The 24,407-nt window shown below is 46.0% G+C and overlaps 2 protein-coding genes across 2 annotated transcripts in view; both read left to right on the plus strand.

Moving 5' to 3' along the window:
* kcnk9 (potassium channel, subfamily K, member 9) overlaps positions 1-2,464 on the plus strand; it is a 40,289-nt gene extending 37,825 nt beyond the window's left edge. Inside the window, exons 2-3 of the mRNA XM_042710736.1 lie at positions 1,401-2,022; positions 2,242-2,464. Of these exons, the coding sequence (XP_042566670.1) occupies positions 1,401-2,022; positions 2,242-2,464 (845 nt within the window). The remainder of the gene's footprint in view (positions 1-1,400; positions 2,023-2,241) is intronic.
* An 18,242-nt stretch (positions 2,465-20,706) lies between these two features.
* On the plus strand, positions 20,707-24,407 carry LOC116225046 (translation initiation factor IF-2). The gene is made up of 2 exons (XM_031586563.2): positions 20,707-20,871; positions 22,157-24,407. Exons 1-2 carry the CDS (start codon positions 20,827-20,829, stop codon positions 23,294-23,296), a joined length of 1,185 nt encoding a protein of 394 aa, XP_031442423.1. The 5' UTR covers positions 20,707-20,826; the 3' UTR covers positions 23,297-24,407.

The following is a 24,407-nucleotide window of genomic DNA, read 5'->3' on the forward strand; positions in this document are numbered from 1 at the left end:
TCCTACTGGTGGGTGTTAACCTTGTGGAGAAAGATCTGTTGAGCGATCTGTGAAATGTCCATTAATGTACCAATCTGTGCACATGTACAGAACGTGTGTATCTGAAATCATATCCATATAATGGATCCCATATGTTGGTGAGATATGTAACATACTTCATTCACAGACTACCATGTATTATATAGTTATTTCAATCTGAATAAGTAGGAGGGCCCAAGCCTGCTCATCTAAAGAAGATTCCACCCCACATATTCTAATGACACCCCCCATTACTTTGTTACATATATCAGCACAGGTTGCATTACAGAGGCCTAGTTATCTGGAGCTGAGGCAGCAACTTTAGCCTGGCCCCTTAGATAATGTCTAATTAAGATAAAAGCTTTATTGGCTCTTCCAAGACCTGCTCCACCAATAGGATCCTCATTCTGCTATTCCAAAGAAGTTGAGAGGCTCCAACCCCCCATCCCCCCCCCCCCCCCAACCCCCATACACACACACACACACACACCCTAAAACACGCACACACACAACTCTAAACTTTGTGCCTTTGTCAGATTAATGGGAGTTCTCACTGTGTTGTGATCTTACTCAATACCCACTTTGGCAGCAGAACAGGGGCCATCTCAGTTTTGTGTGTGTGTGTGTGTGTGTGTGTGTGTGTGTGTGTGTGTGTGTGTGTGTGTGTGTGTGTGTGTGTGTGCGCGTGTTTTTTGCTTGGTCATATTCAGAGACTAAGCCAAGACAGGAGATTATTTGGAAATTGAAGGGTGGAGGAGGCCGTGATTGAAAAGGGTTTCTGCTGGCTGGCTCACTCACACTGCGGCGGATGTGTCACCCTCTCGCTGTTTCTCACTCCCCACTCTCCTTGCTCCGGCTGCGGCTGGATGAGATGGCCAGCGGGGCGGGGAGGGCTGGGGTGTGGATGTAAGGATGTAAGGATGATCCCCATTATGAGTTTGCTAACCACGTTTTTTTTTCATCTTTTCTCTCCCTCTGCTTCATTCTCCCTCTTTTCATTTTTCATCTCACACATCCTCTTATCCTGTGCCCATTTCTCTGTCTTTCTCATTCTCTCTCTTTCCCTCCCTCTCTCACACACACTTTTCTCCCAACTATTCTATTTCATTCCTTCCCTCTGTCTTTTGTCATCTCTCTCTATCCCCCTCTCTCTCCTCTTATCCCCTTTAACTATTTTCTCTTTCTCCCTCCAACTCTCTTTCCTCCTCTCTTACCCCACCTCTGTCTTTCTTTCTCCCTATCTCACACCATCTCTCCTTCTTTACACCTCTCTCTCTTTTTCACTCCCATCACCTCTCTCTCTCTCTTCCTCCCCCTCCTACCTCTTTCTTTTCATCTCTCTTCCACCTCTCTCTCTCTCTCCTTACCTTTCCCCTACCCAGGTTACGGCCATGCGGCTCCGGGCACGGACGCGGGCAAGGCCTTCTGCATGTTCTACGCGGTGCTGGGCATCCCGCTGACGCTGGTCATGTTCCAGAGCCTGGGCGAGCGCATGAACACCTTCGTCAAGTACCTGCTCAAGCGCATCAAGAAGTGCTGCGGCATGCGCATCACCGAGGTCTCCATGGAGAACATGGTGACGGTGGGCTTCTTCTCGTGCGTCGGCACGCTGTGCATCGGCGCCGCCGCCTTCTCGCACTACGAGGAGTGGAGCTTCTTCCAGTCGTACTACTACTGCTTCATCACGCTCACCACCATCGGCTTCGGTGACTTTGTGGCGCTGCAGAAGAACCGCGCGCTGCAGCGCAAGCCGCTCTACGTGGCGTTCAGCTTCATGTACATCCTGGTGGGCCTGACGGTCATTGGCGCCTTCCTCAACCTGGTGGTGCTGCGCTTTCTCACCATGAACAGCGAGGACGAGCGCCGCGACGCCGAGGAGCGCGCGTCGCTGGCCGGCAACCGCAGCAGCATGGTGGTGCACGTGCAGGAGGAGGCCATGCAGCAGCAGCAGAGGGCAGGGGGGAGGAGGAGGCGCGAGCAGCTCCACCCGCCTCAGGGCGGGAGGTACCGGTTCGGAGGGGGTACCGGAGCGGGAGGAGGTGGGGGGGGAGATGGGTGTGAGGTGAGTGATTTGCAGTCGGTGTGTTCATGTATGCATTACCACTCGCATGAGTTTGGCAGCTCTTGTGGGCTCGGGTTGGGGGTGGGGAGAGGAGGTTTAGGAGGAGGAGGAGGAGGAGGTGGTGGTGGAGGAGGTGTCTTCTCGCATCAGAACTCCTTCAGCTCGCACCTGAACCCGCACCACCTCTCCCAGCACCACAAGCAGCATCACCACCACCACCACCTCCACCACCAGTACTTTCACGCCGTGTCGTACCACATCGAGGAGATCTCGCCGAGCAGACTGAAGAGCAGCTTCTTCCCCTCGCCCGTGAGCTCCGTGTCACCCGGCCTGCACAGCATCACCGACAACCACCAACTCATGAGGAGACGCAAGTCCATCTGAGGCACACCGGGCTTCTTTTTTTGCTTTTCTTAAGATCCCTATTTTTCACAGTTTGCGCGCATGCACACACACACACGCACACACACACACACACACACACACACACACACACACAAACAGGCACACACACACACACACACACACACACACACACACTCATGCATATGCACAACACATACATTTACAAATGTTCTGATGCCGTAATGTGCTCATGCACCAACACTGCATAAAATACTGATATGACACGCATTCATACTAGTGCCATAAAACCACACACACACACACTCACACACACACACACACACACACACACACACACACACACACACACACACACACACAATTACTTACTCATACGGACTCTGCATCTAAAAGCTGCTCCTAACCAAATTTCACTCTCCAGCACTTTTTTGTCCTCTTATTTTTTTTCCGTTTGGCATACGTAAATAAACACTGGAGATAGGATCTGAGCCAGGAGTCAGATGTGCCGGTAGACTCACGGAAGCGCTAGTCAACGCCACTGCTGGACTGAACAGGCTATGAAACGCATGAAGCATGGGGTATTTATTTTTCCAGAGAAACTGCTTCATATTGTGAACGGGAAAAAAAGACTAAATGAAAGAAGGGAGACATTCAGTACTCTCGTTCCTCTTCCCCTTTTCTCCAACGTGGTTTGAGGTATGAAGCAGTCTACTGACATTGGTGTCATGCCAAACAACGCACACTTACGCTTTGGCTACTGTACTGATGGGGGGAAAGATTATTTTAAATTAAGATTATTTTTTTGAAAAAAAAAGTAAGCTCAAACAACTGGTTTTACCTTAACTTGAAATAACTGCAGGCTTGTGCAATCCGCGTGCCACCCAGAAGCCTGCCGGAAAACTCAACTATTATTATTATTATATATATACTGTATAAGTGACTTCAAAAAACATCAGGTAATGTTTTATATAAGCAATTATATTTAGGAAGATGAAGAAAAAAAAACGTTTTATTTACAAAAAACATCCATGCCAAAACATTGTTGAACATTGTTGCTGATCCTAGCATGTGCATTCAATGTTATTTGATGGGTGTGGTGAATTGATTTCTTTTCATTTTGGTTAGTTTTTGCTTTCCCCGTCATTCTGTTTGATGGTTGATTTTTTGTAAATTCATGTATGTACAGATCTGGATTTTTTCAGATTGTTGTAAAATATGAAGGGAATGGTGATGGCAAGGATTTTTAATTCTTTTCTGAAAGCTTGCCACCTCAATAAAGTTAATACATGCATGTGCTTTGTAATATTGGTATGCATATTGAAAAATGGGGAACAACAGAATACAATAGCAACTTGGCAATCGGAATCAAATATTTGAAGCAAATAATCCTCAAAAATATTTTCAGAGATACTTTGCTTTCATACTTTGCTACTTATGGAAGGTAATAATATAAATTACAATAATCCCAGTGATTGATCTTAAAGCTAAGTGTGCCAAATCATTTCCTGTCCTTAAGTTGAAATGTTCGTATGTCAGAGGCAACTATTTTTTTTTTCAGAAATCAGAAAAGAACATAATAATCTTTGCTCTCAGGTTTCAAATGGGTTTGTCAGTTTCATTCCAGCGGGTGTGCATGAGATTCCAGCCACGTTGACATATATCCATGATCAAGGGAGAGCGTGTCAAAGTGATTTCTCAAAACGACCTGTCTGGGAGGATTCACGAGGATTGTAAAGGATGGCTGAGATGCATCATCTCTGTACAAAAAGGCTTCTGTGACCGTATGATGAGAAAAACAAACATCTTCTTGCCCTGAAAGAGGTTTATGTAGTCATTGACATCCTTTGCTACCCATAATGCATTGTGCTAACACAGTGTCCTTAAAAGTCAATACAGAAACACCACCATTACCTTTGATCCCATGTATAAAAATGTCTGAACTGTCTCCATGCACTCTGAATAATATTTGCTCAAATCCAGTGGCTATGAATTGAAATGTATCCCTCTGAAGCCTGCACCTGCTTAGCCATAGAGTTTCCCACAAAACAACATTCATTTTATAGCCATCAGAAGCAGCCATAAGAGCTCTGGAATTAAAAATTGAGGAGGGAGGAAAAGGCCTAAAATTGGTGCATAGTGTATCACAGCTATAGTGGAGGTGCATAGTGTATCACAGCTATAGTTTCCAAGCCCCATTAAAACATTATTGGAGAGGAGCTGCCTCTATGAAGACATATACTAGAACTATTATGATGGCCACACAGATCTCCATACAATGTTTTTACAATCTTACAAATATATGTATGCCCTTGATGACATCCTGTCTTTAAACCCAACTGGTTCTTAAAATGTTGAAGCATGAAGTTTAATTTGATTTTTGTAAATATATGTAAATATGAATTATTTTATACCACTGTACAGTACATTATTGTAAGTACTAATATTATTCTGGAAAAAAAATTATGAAAGGCATCTTTTGGAATCAGATGCATTAGCATTTTTACAACCATCAGCATACTACGTGCCTTTCAGTAACTCAACAGTTTGTACTTTGTAGGCACACGTCCACTCTTGCAAAAGTAATAATTATTTCAGTATTTCCTTTTCTGAACAAGGACACTCACCTACTTATTCACATGTAAGCACCACAATGCGCAAAACCAAAGCAAATCTTTACTTCAATAACAACACAGCCACACCTTCAACTGCTATATATTTATTATTTGTCACTTCGAAATTATGTCCCTTATAATGGCCTCACTGACCGTCAGCTGTCTGAACAATGCTTTATCCTCTGAGTTCCGGAATGTTAAGATGACCTTCCTATATGGAATATGAGGCAATGGTACTGACAGTTAGGCTAAAGGCCACTTACAAGTAGATTAGCAGAAAGAGATGAAAAGGGTGACTTCTCACAATCCAACCAACAAGGAAGTTTAGCAATGCCTTTTTGAAGCAGTGCCATTTACACTATAGACGTGACTTGAAAAATGGATTACATCACTAATTGGCCAATTATCTTTGTCAGGCAATTAATGCACACAATTACCTCTGTCTGTCTTTGCCCGATAAGGTAGTGTGCAACTTGCGAGTTACACTTTGCCATAGATGGATTTATTGGTGGACATGTCTAAAATATTAGGCGTCATGTAAATGCTTTGCGATACACTCATAATGCACTATGTAGAGGGCGCACCTAGAAAGATTCATCATCAAGGACATTCAGACACTTTTACTGTGCTAGGTGTTAGCGGTCCTTATAATTGGCTCCAAGCAAGAAGCAACGTCAAGCTATTTCAAATTAGACTTGGCTGTTTTGTCAGTCATGTTATTTATCTTGTTAAATGAACAATCAACTATAATAACATTACATTTATTCTTTACATCTTAATTTAATTAAATCCAGGAAAGAGGAACAAGCCCTTCGAAATACACCAAGCGTGATGTCATATCCTGTATGAAAGGCCAAGCTGATGAGATTTTATCTGGCCCCCATAACTCATTTGTCTTCTGTCATCTCTGGATAACTGCTGTACCTAATGAAAGCGTTCTAGCTATTGTCTATCTGTTTGCTGTCTATGTACGTGTGAAGCCTCTCAATCATGAAACAGCATACACCATCAGAAATAAAGGGTGTAATCTAAAACCTTTTGGGGTTCCTGGAAGATGCCCCTGTAGAGGTTCTTTAGAGGACCCCTTGATAGAGGGTTCTTTATGAGGTGCCTTTGGTTCTAATCTAAACAATTTCCATTGGTAACGAACCCTTTTTCAGGCGAGTGGATTTTTTTTCCTGTGGAGTTCTTTGTCTGGGAAAGGTTATATTGGGAACGTTTGTGTTGCAAAGACACCACCCTGAACTTTTTCGAATGTACAGCAAGTTATCCTAGCTGGTGAATAGGAGATATCCTGATCGACGTCCGCCAATCAGTTGTGTCGTATAATCATTTGTGCCGTCACATGTTCCTGATTGTATATTTTTGCACATTCATTTGCAATACAGGTTTATTAAGATGATGACACCATAGCATTTTACATATTCATTTTTACAAGTCCAGATGTTTCCAGATTTGTGGTTTTGCCAGGGATTCATGAAGTTTTGCATTCAAAGATGTCTGAACAATTTACAATGGCACTGTTTTATTTCTCTTTGAAAAGTTGGAAAATGGTGGAGAAGCTTGCAGAGAGCCAATGACTTGGTTTATTTGTTTGTTGATTTGTTTTTGTTTATTTCTGTGTGTGCATGATTTGGTGCGGATGGCTAACTCATTTGTCACATGATCTGGGTGAAGCTGTTCGGCCCCTTGAATTAAAACTATGAGCCTCCCTTTCACATCCATTTTGTCTTTGAGTCTCTGATTGCTCTACCACTCTTTTCTCTGTCCTTCACTATCTCTCTCTCTCTATCTCTCTGGCCTAGTCTGTCTCTTTTTCTTCTTTCACTTTCAGAGAGTTTGTATATGTGGCTTTTATGAATTGTACAAGAACAGCAAAGTCTAAATACTCAGACTAATAAGGAATTCTCCCAATTATTTCGCATCCACTGTCTGATACTCCCTATGCCAGCGGCAATATTTTCTAGAGGCAAGATCATTTATTTTTTGACATCCCAACTCTTCAACGAACTGAATATGAATACAAAATCCCATTTCCTTCACTGAAAATGTATGAAATTACCAGTTCCGTGGCAGCCTATTAACCTAATTACAAAGGCTAATCATTTACCAAGTTAGCCAAATACTCTTTGTATGAATAGAAATGTAAGAGTCTGGACAAAATTAGCATTTCTGTAGCATAAACTAAGTTCTCATAACTCTGTGAAACAAATGTATAGGCTAACATGGTAATCAAATACTATGCTACCATTGGATACAAACTGAGAGCCCAGTTTCACTAGAATGAGCTGTTTAGAAACAGACAGACACACCCACACACCTTTCACATGGACACATCATCATACGGAGTTAAAAAGCACAGATGACAGAGTCAGAGCACTAATTAAATCCCCCACCAGGGACACAGTCTCCAAGGAAACTTAGAATCCCAAATCACACGTGTCATCACAAGGCGAAAAATAGGAGACATTCTAGAATTGCCAGGTGTCAGGGGTAGTGGGAAAAAGGACCCAAACATAAAGAAGTGTAACAGCAAAAGTGAGATTTGACTTAAAAACAGGCACAAGGAAACAAAAACCTGGCAAATGAAGTGCAGTAAGCAGGCTATGACAGAATCCAAAATGCAAGGCAAGTCCAAAAACATGAACAGCAGGGCAGGGCACAAAGAGAAACATGGCACAGGAACAGAGATGAGACCCAGAGACCCGGCGGGCGGCCTGGAGGCAGAGCAGACAGGTGGCAGCGCCCAAGGGGACGGCCGGGAGGCAGGGCATACAGGCCTCTTGGGCTGGGAGGCAGTGCAACCTCTAATTCTGCAGGCCCAGACTCAGGAACAGAAACAGACTTAGACTCAAGAAAAGACACAGGCACAGTATCCAGAACCGGCAAAGGCACAGTGACAGACAGGCAGTGGCTCCGATATGGGAACAGACCAGGGAACAGGAACCACCTCTGGAACAGGAACAACCTCAGGGATGGGAACACACTCAGGAACAAGCAAGCAACAGACTGGGCATCAGCCAACTCAGGAAAAAACTCAGGAACAGGTGTCAGCTGACTCAGGAACAGGTGTGGCATTAGTGGATTCAGGAACTGGCTTGGGACTAGGCTTGGGACCAACCAGCCAGAACCAACTTGGAAACAGGAAACAACCCAATAACTATCTCAGGAACAGGAACCAACTCAGGAACCATCTCAGAAAAAAAGAACCAACTCAGGGAGCTGCAGGGCATTGGGTGACCCCGGAACAGATCCAGGAACAGGTGAGACATCAGCTGGGGCATTGGGCAGCGGGACCTCCATGGCAGCGGGCAGCGGGACCTCAATGGCCGTGGGCAGCTGAAAGGTTGAGGCACTGAGCAGCCGAGGGGCTGAGGTGCTGGGCAGGGGCATGGCATTATGGGTGTGTGTGTGTAGGAACCAAAAAGCAGGCAAAAAAAGTCAGGAAAACAGGCCACAAAGGGAAACATGGCACAGGAACAGACGTGATGCAACGAACTGACAAAGAACAAAGGAAACAGCAGCCTATAAATACACTGAGCAATTAACAGAAAGACAGATGATGGGAGAAAAGCAGTGGGAACCAGGAGGCAACAAATAAGGTAATCATTGAGATTAGGTGAGGGGCGGGGACAAGAGCACACAGGAACAGAACAAAAGCACATGGCAATACAAAACACAAACAAAAGCACATGGCAAAACAAAAAAACCCACCTGTGCACACAAAAGAAAATGGGGAACACACAGGTAGGCCTCCACTCGGGTGGAAGTCCTGACACCAGAACTCTTTACAGAGACTCTGTCTCTCTGACTCTCCTCTCTGAGAAGCTCATATGTGGATTTACTATAGGAGAGAAATAAATAATCTGAAATCCTCTCCCTGACTGTAAGATGGTGAGGAATGTCATAAACACCATCAGGGTTTAGCTGAGCGCTTTAGAGCCAAACACATGAACTCTACAGCAATAGGATTAATTCACTAAGGCTGTGACCCATAAAAAGATAGGTAGTCTAGTTTCAAAGGACACACCTTTAGGTCTGCCACAAATGCACGTAATCAAAATAAATGTAAGACTTGAAATGGTTCTAGTGTTTATCTTTCATTTTCACTTCTAATTTTCATGTATATATCATTAAAATATTGATAATGTGGCAAAATTCAGGAACCAAAATGGCATGCATGAAGGTGTTAATCCCATCTAGTGCCAATTACTTTAAAATGACACAATCTGATTCTTTAAAATCCATGACATATCTGGAGGGCATGGAATTACAAACATGATTCTTATTGTGTTCAAGGAAAGAGCAATCATAGCCTCGAGAGAGTAGACTCTGTGTCCCAAATCATTAAAATGCAATGCCAGCTAATGTTTGTATAAGTCCTCTGCTGTAGAGACACCAATAAGGAGTATGATGTTGATATATTAAAAAAAGCAGGCCAATATGCAATAACGCCAACTCATCCTACCCATCTCCCCAATGGTGGGATGACTGGGTTCACATGACAACAACCACACTTTTATTCCCCAGGGAAAGATCAACAGCAAGTCCCTTTCATGCCTTGTGAAGCAGAAATAGAATCCAGCCTAACAAAGCTGACATTTCTCTGGAGGTTAATAATGCCTTGTTCGGAGTGATAAAAAAAAGGAAAGTAATCATTAGGACCAAGCCTGTTTGATACACATAGGAGATTTTTGGAGCGACAGATGGAATGTGAGAAGTGGAGGGGGCTCGAGCGAGGGGGGAGGAGGGTAGCTGAAAAAGAGAAGTGGACCTCATCCCTTTTTTATGAGGATGAAATTTAAATGAAGGAGGGCAAAAATCACCAGTTCTTTTGTGGAAAGGCTGATGTCAGCCGTGAATAGCTAGGTGCTGGCCTTATTTGTGGAAACACTGCTTAAACACACAGAGGAGGCTGGCTGTGAATTTATCTACTGCAGTGTTATTGCTGGAGCTTGTTGGAGCACCCCAGTCAATGAGAAAGAAAGAAAATAAGCATGATGAATGAACGAATGAAAAAAGATTGCAAAGCAGTGCAGATTAAGTGATGTGTCTGCATTATTATTTGCCACACAACTCTACCTGTAGAACTCTAGAAACAGCACTAGAGACTTTTTTCCCGCTATGGTCACAAAAAACAAAAACTAAACTAATCCTCACCGTACTGTGGGCTCTAGACACCACAAAAATCACTTTGCAGTGACTGTAAACATGCTGACAACACAAAGGCCTCAAGAGTAGCTGAGAATGGGAATAGTGGCTGTGTCCAAACCCATGAATTCAAAGCTCTACTAGACCAAGAGGCCCGCTGTAACTGGAGATAACTTAGCTATGCTAATCAGAATAACCAGAGCACGCTAGATTTTGTGGAGGGTGAGTAGACGGGCAAGCACGATGCCAAGTCTAGGAGTTTGGCAATCGGAGGTTTAAAGAGGGGGTGATGGTGGCGGCTGCCTTTGTCACCAAGCGAAACATTTTTCGGTCGTGCAGCTGTGAACCCCCCCGTTTCCTCCCTACATCACCTCCCACCCACTCTCTTCCCCACTGCACACCATACACCCCCCCCCCCCCCACTTCCCTATCTTACCTCTCTCCCTCATTCCACGAGTGGGAGGGAGGCAACAAAATCCCTATTTATCCCTCCGCGCTCCCCGCTAATTTCGCTGTCATCCGCCGACGTCAGACGAGCGCGCGGGCCGACACAATAAGAGCAGTGGCGTAGGGGAGCCAAGAGCCCCAAACCTCCAGCACGACCATTAGAGCTGTCATTTCAGCCCCGGCTCCAAATGAGCATGTGTGCCCAGCCAACGAGCCAGAGAAGGAGGAGGAGGAGGAGGAGGAGGAGGAGGGATGATGCATGTGTCCCTGTGTATGAGAGACACTCTGGGTGGACGTGTGTGTGTCTGTGTGTGTGTGTGAAAAAAAAAAACTGTGTATGTGTGGATGCTTGTGTGGTGTGGAGGTGAGAGGCAGAAAGATAGAATGAGTTTAGTGTGTGAGTGTGTGTCTGCAACACACTAGTGCTAGAGCTAAAAAACCCATTCTCTTTTGGTTTTCACACACACACACACACACACACACACACACACACACACACACACACACACACACACACACACACACACACACACACAAGCCCAGATGCAGCCTTCCTAGCAGGGGTGTCACCAGGCCTATTTTTTGGGGGGGGGGGCACTAACTGCTATCAAAGCTATCAGTTATAATAACTGTTGTTCAAAAAGCTATCAGCGATTGTATCATTGCATTTCCAATAATACAGGATAGGCGCAATTGCCATTTGTCAGTGCAACACGCTCTGCAAGCAGTATGAACTCTTGCCGCTATAGTTTAGTCTTAATCTAAAACTCGTTGTGCTTCACGGCTACGGCTAAAGTAAGTGTCATTGACATTGGCTGTAGTTTGTTGTTTTAACAGACGAAAGTCCTTCAGTTTCTCGATCATTGCTTGGATATACGAAAATAGAAGAATAAATAGAACATAAATATGGGGGCAATAAATGAAATTGCTATCTAATAAAGCACCTAGTGTAAGCTGATGGATAGCATTAATGTCAGTAGATTCTATCAATACAAATCTTAATGAGATCTACTGTGTACCAACCTGGCCAAAAAGAGGGAGTTTAACCAGTTGTATCCGCAATGCTTGTCACTCAAGATATTAATGATGAACAGACACTGAGGCCAATGTTTATCCATTAGGCTGCCCCTAGTGAGCCCCCCATCCATCATTTTCTTGTGACGTCCCTGCTCGGTAGATAACACCACAGCTTTCCTATCAAGAAAAGCCATAGTTCTGGTGGATTGTCTTTTACTAACTCACACATATGGGTAGATCACACAGTAACATACTGCATTGTAGCTTGGGTAGGTTCCTCGAAGAAGACCAATTGCGGGCATCATGTTGTTTGGCTGCAAGCCTTATGTTCTGAAAAGCAAACAGACAGGAAACACTGACACACACTGAAAGAATCGGGATGCAGGTCTAGCTTTGACATAACAAAGACATTGACAGTGTTCAGATAACGCTAACTTACGCAGGGACTAACACACAGGCATTACAGCACAACACACGGACGAAATGATAACAGTCACACACAACAGGGAGACATGAGCAACATTCTAAATTGGAACATTTACACATCAACAGAACTCTGGCTTGTTCGTAGCTGCACAGCATGCTGGGATTCATTTATAGTCTCTTAGCTACACTGTGTGGAAGCTCACTAACCCCCTGCATGGTACATAGCCCCCACCCAGTACGTTGGTTGTCCCCAAGAACCCATGTGTTCCACACAAAGTGTCTGAGGTTCTGGGGGAGCCGATGCTGTCGTTGAGCCCCAGTGGTTTGTCGGTGGCTGAGGAGTGTAGGAGGCAAAGCCTCTGTTTCTGATTCTCTGTTCGGACAGGCTAAGGGCTGGTAGGGTGCAAGTCGGTCTCGGTGGAGTACCACTGCCCTGTTCCGTCCGACAAGCCGCACCCTATACACAATGGTTAACAGTGCATGGACATGGACTGACCCATTTGCTTGTCAGCATAGGAGAAACCCCCTTTTCGCGCTTATCAGAATCAGAATCATCTTTATTGGCCAAGTACATTTCCACATACAAGGAATTTTCCTGGGTTTAATTGCTCTCAATGTACTTAAACTGAAAAATATGCATGCAACAGTTTAGGATAATAAATAAATATAATATATAATATAATAATAAAATATAATAATCCGTCAACTGTTCACTAGAGTGACGGCAAGGGGGAAAAAACTGTTCCTGTGTCTGGTGGTTTTTGTGTACATAGTTCTGTAGCGCCTGCCAGAGGGGAGGAGCTGGAACAGATTATGTCCAGGGTGTGAGGGGTCTGCAATGATTTTCCCTGCCCGTTTCCTGGCTCTGGATGTGTACAGGTCCTGGATGGTGGGCAGGTCGGCACCAATAATCCTTTCTGCAGACCTGACTGTCCGTTGTAATCTGTTCCTGTCTAGTTTAGTGGCTGAACCAAACCAGACAGTAATGGATGAGCAGAGAACAGACTCAATGACTGCAGTGTAAAACTGGATCAGCAGCTCCTGAGGCAGGTTGTACTTCCTGAGCTGTCGCAGGAAGTACATCCTCTGCTGGGCCTTTTTGAGGACTGTATTGATATTTGGCTCCCACTTCAGGTTCTGGGAGATTGTGGAACCCAGAAACCTGAAGGATTCCACAGCAGACACAGTGCTGTTCAGTATGGTGAGGGGGGGCAGTGATGGGGGGCTCCTCCTGAAGTCCACTATCATCTGCACAGTTTTGAGCGAGTTCAACTCCAGGTTGTAGCGACTGCACCACAGGGCCAGATGTTCAACTTCCCTCCTGCATGCAGACTCATCTCCATCGACATTGGTACAGTAGGTAGAGAAGTCGTTTAGTAATCAGAAGGTTGCTAGTTCGATTCCCTGTCGAAGCGTCCTTGAGCAAGACACTGAACCCCTAATTGCTCCTGATGTGCAGTGTGCCAAAAATGTAAAATGTGTATACATTATAAGTCGCACATATGTAAGTCGCTTTGGATAAAAGCGTCTGCTAAATGACTAAATGTAAATGTATCTCGGATGAGGCCGATGATTGTTGTGTCGTCTGCAAATTTCAGGAGCTGAACAGACGGGTCTCCTGAGGTGCAGTCATTTGTGTACAGAGAAAAGAGCAGTGGGGAGAGCACACATCCCTGGGGGGCACCAGTGCTGACTGTCCGGGTGCTGGATGTAATTTCACCCAGCCTCACCTGCTGCTTCCTATCTGTCAGGAAGTTCGTAATCCACTGACAGGTGGTGGCGGGCACAGTGAGCTGGGTGAGTTTGGTGAGGAGGACTTCTGGCATGAGCTGAAGTCCACAAACAGCATCCTTGCATACGTCCCTGGGGAGTCGAGGTGTTGCAGGATGTAGTGCAGTCCCATGTTTACTGCATCTTCCACTGACCTATTAGCCCGGTAGGCAAACTGCAGAGGGTCCAGCAGGGGGCCAGTGATGACCTTCAGGTGGGACAACACCAGTCTCTCATCATCTCAAAGGACTTCATGACCACAGACGTCAGGGCGACGGGCCTGTAATCATTTAGTCCAGTGATGGAGGGTTTCTTGGGAACCGGGATGATGGTGGAGCGCTTGAAGCAGGAGGGGACTTCACACAGCTCCAGAGATCTGTTGAAGATTCGTGTGAAGATGGGGGCCAGCTGGTCAGCACAGACTTTCAGACAGGAGGGTGACACACCGTCTGGGCCTGGAGCCTTCCTGATCTTCTGTTTTCTGAAAGAGCTGACACACATCTTCTTCACAGACCGTCAGTGCCGGGGGGGGAGTTAGGAGGGAGAGGGGAGGTGATAGCAGGGGGTGCAGTTTGTTGGGTGAAGTCTGAGTTGGAGCGGGGTGTGGATGTGGGGTGATCAAACCTGCAGTAAAACTCATTAAGATCGTCTGCTAGTTGAGGGTTCTCTGCAGTGTGGGGGGACGGTTTCCTGTAGTTGGTGATGTCCTGCAGGCCTCTCCACACTGACGCAGGATCATTGGATGAGAACCTGTTTTTAAGCTTTTCAGAGTAGCTCCTCTTTGCTACTCTGATCTCCTTTGTCAGTGTGTTCCTGGCCTGGTTGTATAGGATCCTGTCCCCACTCCTGTAGGCCTCCTCTTTGGCCTTACGAAGCTGTCTGAGCTTTGCCGTAAACCAAGGTTTATTATTACTGAAGGTGCGGAAAGTTTTGGTGGGTACACACATGTCCTCACAAAAGCTGATGTAAGATGTCACAGTGTCAGTAAGTTCGTCCAGGTCTGTAGATGTAGCCTCAAAAACACTCCAGTCAGTGCAGTCAAAGCAGGCCTGAAGCTCCAGTTTTGACTCATTGGTCCATTTCCTCACTGTCTTGACTACAGGCTTTGCAGATTTAAATTTCTCCCTGTAGGTTGGGAGCAGATGGATCAGGCAGTGATCAGAGAGACCCAAAGCTGCACGGGGAACAGAGTGATATGTGTCCTTTAAAACTGTGTAGCAGTGGTCCAGTGTGTTTTTGTCTCTGGTGGGACACTTAATCTGCTGCCTGAATTTTGGCAGTTCGTTGCTGAGGTTTGCTTTGTTAAAATCCCCAAGTATAATGAGAAGGGCGTCTGGATATTTTCTCTCCATGCTGATTATCTGATCAGTCAGTTGCAGTAGCGCCTCGCTAACGCAGGCCTGAGGTGGTATGTAGACACCGACCAGAATGAAGGAGGAAAACTCCCGCGGTGAATAAAACGGTCTGCAGTTGATGGAAATAGACTCTAGGTGTGGAGTGCATGTTATCCTTAATACTGTGACATCTGTGCACCAACCTTCGTTAATGTAGAAGCAGATTCCGCCTCCCCTAATTTTCCCCGTTAACTCCTTTACACGGTCTGCACGGTGAAGTTGGAAGCCCGGCAGGTGTAGAATGCTGTCAGGGGTGGACTCACCAAGCCAGGTTTCAGTAAAACACAGGGCAGCAGATCCTGAAAAATCCTTATTTATTCTGTTTAAGAGCAGCAGTTCATCCATTTTGTTGGGCAGAGAGCGGACATTCGCCAGATGTAATGATGGAAGCGGTGTCCAGAACCCCCGCTCTCGCAGTTTAACCAGCGCTCCAGCGCGCTTCCCTCACCTGCGTCTCCTCCAAGCTCCACAGAGAGCTTATGACTGAAAACCCAAATCTGTGCGCCCGGAGTGAAGTCTTCTCCACGGCAGCGGATGTCATAAGCTTGCTTCTGTCGAGCCCAAACATCAGCAAGAGCTGCACCTCCCCCAGCCGCTCACACAGGTTGTAGGAGTCCCACCCAGGCCCACCGCTCACCTCTGGCGCTCGTGTTCGTGTCTGAAGGCTGGTCAAGATGGCAAGCTGGGTGGCCAGAGTGCAGTTAAATTCCAATAGTCCATTAGTTGCCAACATTTTTCAGCTCAAGACTCAAAACACAAATTTGCTGTCTCCTTGGTTCTCCTTGTCTACATAACCTATGTCTACACTTATAAACAATAAAGAACACAACAAACCATGAATTTTAAAATGTATATGAAATGTTTATTTTATCATAAAAGTACATCCCATCAATAATCAAATTTGCTGAATGTAATGTTAAGTCTCTCACCACCTTACGTAAGGAACTTACACCATGAACTTGCACTGACAAATGAGGACAAAATAGTAGTAAGTGTGGAGTGTGGAGTGTGGTCAAGTATATAAAGTACATCACAGCAATAATCAAATTTAGTATAATGTTTCTCACTACGTCATAAAATAGGTACATACAATTTTGCAACACTTTTAAAAGAAAAAAAATGTTCTACGCTCCTTTCTGTTTCTCACCCCTTCCTCAACTCTCCATTTCCTATCCCCTTCCTTCACCACTCTCACTTGTCACCACCACATTAGTCACACAGACACAAACATTTGTCCGGCATGGAAACTGACACACTTAGCTAATACAAATGTAACACACACATTCCTGATTCTTCAAAACAATGTTGAATGAATGCACTTTTGGTGCCTAATCCACATTAGAGATAAGCTTGTGAGTCGGGGACAGCATGTCAGAATGTCAATCACGGCTAACAAGATAATGTCAGCAGTCGCGCCTAACACTGACAAGTAATGTTAGCCAGCTAGCAACAAACTAGTCACCAACTAACAGACACACAAAACAAACAATTCAAATGCTAACATACACCAACAAAAACATGACAGACTTACTTTTCCGCTGTCAAAAAGCTGTCTTTTGAAAGTCTCTTCTTTGCACAGGACTTGCCCCAATAATGAGAATGCTGTCTGTCAAATGTGTTCATTTTTAGGCTTTCGTTACTGAGCAACTTCCCCACATAAAACACATTGAGGCCTCTCCTCTCCCTTTCAAATGGTTTTGGATAAATCAAGATAATAAATTCTTCTTGTATTTTGGTTTCAACAACAGTGAGGGAATCTCGACAGTGAAGGAATCACAGAAGTCACACTCCATGTTACCTCAGCTAGAAGCCAAGATCAGGTTTTGGAGAAGACAGAGAGAGTCCCACCCACAGCATCTGAACAGACCAAAGAGAATAGCGAAGAGAAACGCTCTTCTTCTATTGTAGTTAGGAAAATGAATTCTGGTATCATAGCGTTGTTATGCATTTTACTCTGCCAAATTGCGACCCAATAAAAACAGGTCCCTATGTTTGGGAAAGGCATCACTAGTCCGTCACTCTGTGGATGCAGGAGCATATTTTTTATACCCAGCTGCCGTCAGACCTCACTGAAGACGCCAGCTGCCGTCAGACCTCACTGAAGACACCAGACCTCACTGAAGACGTCTGACCTCACTGAAGATGCCAGACCTCACTGAAGATGCCAGACCTCAAAGAAGACGTCAGACCTCACTGAAGACGCCAGCTTTGGAATTCCGCACCAGTCACTGTGCAGCTCCTTAGGTACACCGAAAGGGCAGAAGATTTAGCTGACCAGGCGGGGACCTCATACACCCATCATAAGGGCCACTTAGGTAAGTAGTCCATGGCCACGAGGACGTAGCGATACCCTGGTTAGTGGTGGGAAATGGGCCTAGGATGTCCACACCCACATACTCCATAGGGGCCCCCACCTGGTACTGCTGCAGTGCGTGAGAGTGCTGGGTCGGCCACTTCTGGCCTGTGCAGGAGTCAAACCGGTGAACGTGGAGCTCCACATCCTCATGAGAACATGGCCAATAGAAGTGGGACCGGAGCCGGTGAAAGGTCTTAGTGACTCTGAAATGGCCCGCCCCCACTGAGCCATGGACCAGCTGGAGGGCTCTGGAGCCAGAAGCTGCAGGTTGTCGCAATGGCCCCCAGGAGTCTGCCAGCGGCATTGATGCAGGAGCCCGTTCTGGCTGGAGTAGAGGGCCTTGGACTAAGGACCCAGTGCTGAGACGAAAGCCCTGGTTGGTCATTGGCCCGCTCCCACCCAAGCGAGGATAGAATCGAAGTTGCTGGAGGTTGACGGATTCCCATCCATGGTTGTCACTGGCTGCTGCTGCTGGAGTCTGGAGGGTGCCGTCATTGCCACCACCGGAGTCGCTGAGTCCCAGTCCTTGTTGCACTGACAATGCCGGCACCTGTCTTCCTCACACGGTCACTGGGACAGAGCATCAGCGTTGCCGTGAAGGTGGTTAATCTCAAAGTTTCAAAGTTTCGGACGAATGCATTTTATCATTTTGACAAGTTACCATATAATAATAAGCAGTATCATGTAAAAAAAAAAGAAGCAGGATAATGTAAAATGGCTGTGATACAAGACCCCACTGTGTGTCAGGGTCCTGTTCGTCCTGTCTGGATTTATTTTTCAAGAGTGACTGGCGGACTACATTATCCCTTACCTGACACAGGGGCTAACAAACAGGCATTACAGCATAACACACGGACACAAAAGGAAGACACAAGCAACATTCTAAATTGGAACATTTACACACAAACAGAACACTGTCTCTCTCTTAACTGCACAGCATACTGGGAGTCACTTGCAGTCTGTTACCTAGAGCATGCCGAAGCTTTCAATTCAATTCAATTTTATTTATGTACGCCAAAACAATAAAAACTGTCTCAATGCGCTTTACAGAGCCGACAGCCTGAACCCCAATGGAGCCAGCACAATGGTGACATGGGCAAGGGAACACTCTGTTAACAGGAAGAAACCTTCAGCAGAACCTCAACTCATAAGGGGGGAGTCTATCTGCTTGGAGCTGGCTGGGTAGAGAGGTAGAGACAGGAAAACAGGGATCAGGACAAATGTACACGGCAAAGATACACGATACATATAAACATAAAGATGGTTAGCTTCACCAACACCCTGCACGTTAGAATATTTTCACACATTTATATAAAGCTTTCAAGGTTTAAGAAACATGGTAGCCTAATTCCTTGCAACATGTGCAGAATCTCAAGAATGTCAGAAACCTGCTGTTTGTTTAACTCACCACAACCGCAGCTCTCATTCAAGACTCTCGTCATATCACACTTCATTTACATAGAAATGAAAGCCACCACACGGCATCTGCTGTGGCCCTGATTTCATTTAATCAGAGCTAAATAAAACGGCAGCAAATATTATTAAGGCTCCTTGCTGTGAAAAGGCCTTGCCTAAATGACAGCTGGTGCCAGTGCAGTATTCGTTTTGTCTCAACTGAGACTGAGTTAGCAGGAGCAACATATGAGGACATGACTGAATGTCAGAAAAGTTCACATGAAACAGAAGCCAAAAAATACTTGGATTTTCACAAAAGAGCGAAACCTAGGTTACAGCAACAGTAAATATTGCAGCCTGCAGGGGAAGTGTGTGTTTTCTGTTTGTGTATTTGCCTGTCATGCTGTGTAGGCCTGGTAGTGGGAGTGATTAATGTTAGAAATTGTGTTAAGTCTTCCATTTGAGAATGCACACGTGTTTCCTAACCTGTCTTAATGTCAGTGTGTATTTCTGTTGCCATTGGAGTCTGTGCGTTGTGTGTGATGCCCCAGTGTAGTCGAGCATTAGCGTCTTAGTCTACCCTTGCCCCGTGCGCTGTCTTCATGTCTTCGTGAGATCCTTGCCATCCTTCCACTCCGTCATTAATTCTTGTGCTGCGCCGGCGCGCCTTCAACAAACGTGTCAATCGCCAAAGAAAAGCCTGCCACCTGCTCATCATTATAATAGTAGAACTGGCAGTATAAAATGTTGTGGGTATCAATATGCTGTCTTTTTTATGAGACAAATTAAGTTCCCATAAGACAGGAGCTTTTGTCTAACTACTTAACCTATTCACTTAAATGACTAAGGAAATACAGTGCATTTATTGTACAGCTCTTCGTCTGTGCTACACCATTGAGAATGAAGTGTTGACCGTTTTAACCTAAAGTGACTAACCCAGGCTTGCAGGGGATCGACTGTGTAACGCATGCAGGACGCGTGGAGTGTCAACGACCCTAGCATTATGGCCTCTGAAACCATATTTTACGGTCCCCTCCCGCTGTTTACCATCTCAGGAATTTACCATCTCAGGAATTTACACGTCCGCCCCATCAGCGACCCCTCCAATCGTTACACTGCCGCGCTTCAATTTATATGCACTAAATAATCTATATTCACATGAATTCCGTTCAATACTCAGTTTGTTTTGTGGCTTGAATGTCAATAAGGTGGCAGGCTAAAGTCTCAACTGTCAAGTGTAAAGTGAGGTAGATGTGTTGCCTCAGTTTACCACACGCAATCTTAGAAGAAGTTCAAACAACAGGAACGCACCCAATGCATTCTTTTTTGCGACAATGAACAGTCCATTTAAATTACATTCAGAGAGAAAATAATTCCTTGAGAAACTAACATAATGTGTTATGCTTGGTTACACGCGAGTGACTATCCTCTCGTGCCCACAACGACCTTTTGATGCCACCTAGTGGTCGTACTTTAAAACAACACTGTTGCCCATGGTACATTTCCACAACAAAAACAAAAACAACTTTTTAAAATCTCATCAACTTCCTGAATAATACCTTCAGATGTCTTTAGGAATACACCAGATGTCTCTGAGGCACGGTAAGTTCAGTTTGAAGTCATAGGAGATCACCTGGCAGCTGGCTGACCCTAATCCTCCTCTAATGATCTTACAGTGAGGCTCAGAGCCGCTCCTTCTGCACTGTCATCACGTCCAAATACCCTATCATCATCAGCAACACAACTGCCTCAGGTGCCGGGAACAACACAAACAGCAGACATATATAAGCCTGTGGAACATAGTTCAGGAACATGATGCAACAGAAACATCTAAAGGCTGAGATGCTTGCTACTGTTGTGAGTATTGTTATCATGTTAGATTGTACAAACTGTGGATGGTTCAAATGTCTATATGAGGATTTAAAAAAAAAAAACTAATGTTTGACAGTTGCAGTGGCATAACAATGTGCAGGAAAGAAAATGTGGATATGCCAATTCAAGCAAGTCAAACTTAAAGGCATTCTACAAAGGATCATTTTATTATACAGAACAGATTTTGCTGAAGGATTTCTCTGGATTATTGCTGATAATCATGTTAATCGTGACTACGCACTCAGTCCAGATGAACCTGGGAGAGGTAGTCTACATGTACTTGTAAACACTTTAAAACCTTGTTTTGATGTTTTGTTTTTAGTGGCTTTATTTGTTGCCGCTGTTGATGGATAACATCTTTTCGACCACAGATAGTGAAGGTGGAGGGAGAAACGGATTGCGATTGTGAAGTCATTAATAACATAAGATCAATATTTAGAACATCAAATCTTTTGCATATCCTCTCAGCTCCTGGATGGCTGGTCGGATGGCGGCTGACTTGACAAATGTGTGGTGGAAAGATGTCTATTGTTTTAGTTATTTCCTATTAGTCTGTATCAAGTAAACATTTTATGTCACACGCAGATGTAGTCTACTCTACTTATCTGTGCTTAGACTGATGGTGGCATGCCCTCTCTTCTGATATTCTCTCTCTCTCTCCCCCTCTCTGAGTGCACTCCAAAATGTGTGTGTTTTTTAGCTGTAAACTAAATGATATGACTGACCTGTGACGGAACATGTAGCATTTCGTACATATCCATGTCATGAAACGAGCGGGCCAACTCCCCCAGCCCTCGCCCGTGAGTGTGAGTCTCATTTTCATCTGCTGATTGAGACTCATCATTCACAGGAGTTTACACCCCACCCCACTTTTTAGCATTTTTCAAAATGATGCAATGGGTGGAGTAAGGCTCAGAGCTGGGGGTGAATTTACACTTTCAGGTGTATATACTCTGCACATAGATAGTATATGTGCTGTGGATATGTAAGACTGAAGTTTATTGGAGAATGAAACATTTGAATCTCTGTGACTGATTTTACTGTGTATAAAAGTGTTTTTGTGTGATTTTGTGTGTGTTATGTCTGATTTTAAGGATTTCATGAATAACAGTTGTGTTTGTGTCTGGGTGCCTGTGTCTCTGTGTGAATGTGTGTCTGTATGTGCATTTGTCTGTGTCTCTGTGTGCTTATGGGCATGTATGTGTGAATGTGTGTGTGTGTGTGTGTGTGTGTGTGTGGGTGTGTGTGGGTGTCATCTGTTGCCTCCTAGCTACCCACGAGGCCAGACGAGCCGTTGACCTTGGCTGGCCGGAATGCCATGATGCAGCGTAATGGGCCCAGCCTGCAGCCGGTGGCTAAAAGCAGCCGTCACCGCAAGTCACCTGCCCTCCATCTGTCCAGCGCACCCTGCCAGGAGGAGGCCGCTTGTCGGCCCGCCGCCTCCCAAGCCCCCCAGGAGCCTCTGCAGTCTGACCCCCAGGCCCAGCCCCACCCGGTGGAGGTGAGCCGGGAGCTGGAGAACCTCCCGCCCCCCAGGCGGCCTCTGAAGCTGGCCCCTTTGGCCCCGGAGCCGAAGGACACCCAGAGGCTAGCGAGGGTCCGGGGAGGAGGAGCAGGAGCAGGAGCAGGAGCAGGGACGGCAGTCCCCCCTCCACCGGAGCCCAAGGAGGGCGTGAGGAAGCTGGAGGGCCTCGGAGGGGCTGAGGCCTGCCCCAGGAAGGTGAAGGCGAACCCGGTGCGGGAGGCCAGTCCGTCCAGGTCCCCCGAGAGGCCCCCGTTGTGCCGAATGCAGCCCATTGTGGAGTTCCCCAAAGCAGCACCCCATAACCAGCAGCAGCAGCAGCCAGCGCTGGGGGCCAAGACCCTGCTGCTCCCTGTCCCTCAGGCAGAGCGCCCCCGCCACAAGTCACTCGGGGGAGACCTGGAGACCTTCCCCAGCTCCACCCCTCCCCCTGTTCGATCTGGGAAGAAACCCGGCCCTCTCTCCCTGTCCGTCTCCCCGTCTCGCCTGCCCCTGAATCCTCTCCAGGGCACCCAAGTGCCAAGTGCCAAGAGCCCACCCCTCTCCCCCTCAGAGTGTGGCAGCCTGGCGGAGTGCGCCCAGGGTCGTGCCAGGCCCCGCTTGCGTAGGATCCCACGGCTCGAGGAGGATCAGGGCCGATCAGCTCCAGCCCCAGCCCCAGTTGCGTCAGGGTCAGGATTATCCCCGCGGGAGGAGAAAGGGGAGGAGGAGGAGGACACCAAACTCCAGCACCTGGTCCTGGACAGTGGCCAGCGGGTGGAGAGGGCCCGAAGCGAGCCCACACGCATGCCGGAGAAGGCGCCCCGCAGGACCCCCGCTCCCCTGGACAGGCCAGGGAAAGCCAGCAAGAAGATGGTGCGGAACGTTGTCCCTGCTGCCGTGCACTAATCCCTGCAGAGAAATGTTGACAGGGTTGAGGTGACGGGAGGGGAAGGGAAGGGAAGGGAAGGGTTTAGAGCCCCAGTGATCCCTCTGGCACAGAAGAGGAGGAAAAGTCCTTCTTTTAAGCTCACACCTCTGAGCTGATAAGGACGTAAACACCAGCTGCTCATAGAACCTTTTTTTTTTAAAACTCCATACGCACCCTTATAGTCGCTTCTAGGCAACGGGGTTGGTCCAGGGCAGAGATTCCCAGAGACAGACAGGCCGCGATTATAGTGTCAAATGTGATTAACAATGGCCGCAGATACAGATCAGTGTCGCACGCTGAAAGTGGCAAAGATGGGAAAGAACTGTAACTATCCTCCACACTGCAAACCATCTGTGTTGTCATGCAACATGAGTCACAGGCCCCGACAAAACAAATGCAGTAGAAGCACTGACTCATATCATATTACCTCATGTAATGTCATAACACTGATGTTGTCATTCTAAGAGAAACCTAGGGGTTGGTACCACTCGAATACATTAGTTCCTTAGTCTTTTTTTTTCGGTGTTACACTGGCAAAATATTGGGGGTGCTTTTTGAAGCAGGTTGGGGGCAATACGCACCATTTCATTAAAGAGAAAAAGGAACAGAAAAGAACTCCAACAACAAAAACAAAAGACCATGCAAGCTGTTTTTCATGGCTGTTTTGCTGCTAACATGCAATGGAAGCGAATGCTTGTTGTCTTCGGGGGACTGGTGCACCTCTTCTCAAGGCCTTCAATGGCTTCTCCAGACTTCCTCTGGCTGGAGGGAAGAAAAGAGAAACGAGGGTCACATGAAAAGGCTGTGGTCTGCTCCAGCTCTGCAAAAGCACTGTGGACTTTAACAGACACAATTCTATAGAGATTTTGAAGAGGGGAAACTTCTGGATTGTCCAAAGAGAGCATGTTTTGCAAAGATTTAAAACTTCCCTATGAGCTCACATTTCTAAATTTTGTCTCCTGTTCTTCTTCCCCCCCCTTTGACAATGACTGAAACCATCATAGATTTAACTTACTACTACATTTCCCTGTCTGTGTGTGTGTTTGTGTTATGGAAATGTACTTGGCAAATAAACAGTTGAGTACTTTT

This window comes from Clupea harengus, chromosome 19, assembly GCF_900700415.2.
Source record: "Clupea harengus chromosome 19, Ch_v2.0.2, whole genome shotgun sequence".
Taxonomy (NCBI): Eukaryota; Metazoa; Chordata; class Actinopteri; order Clupeiformes; family Clupeidae; genus Clupea; species Clupea harengus.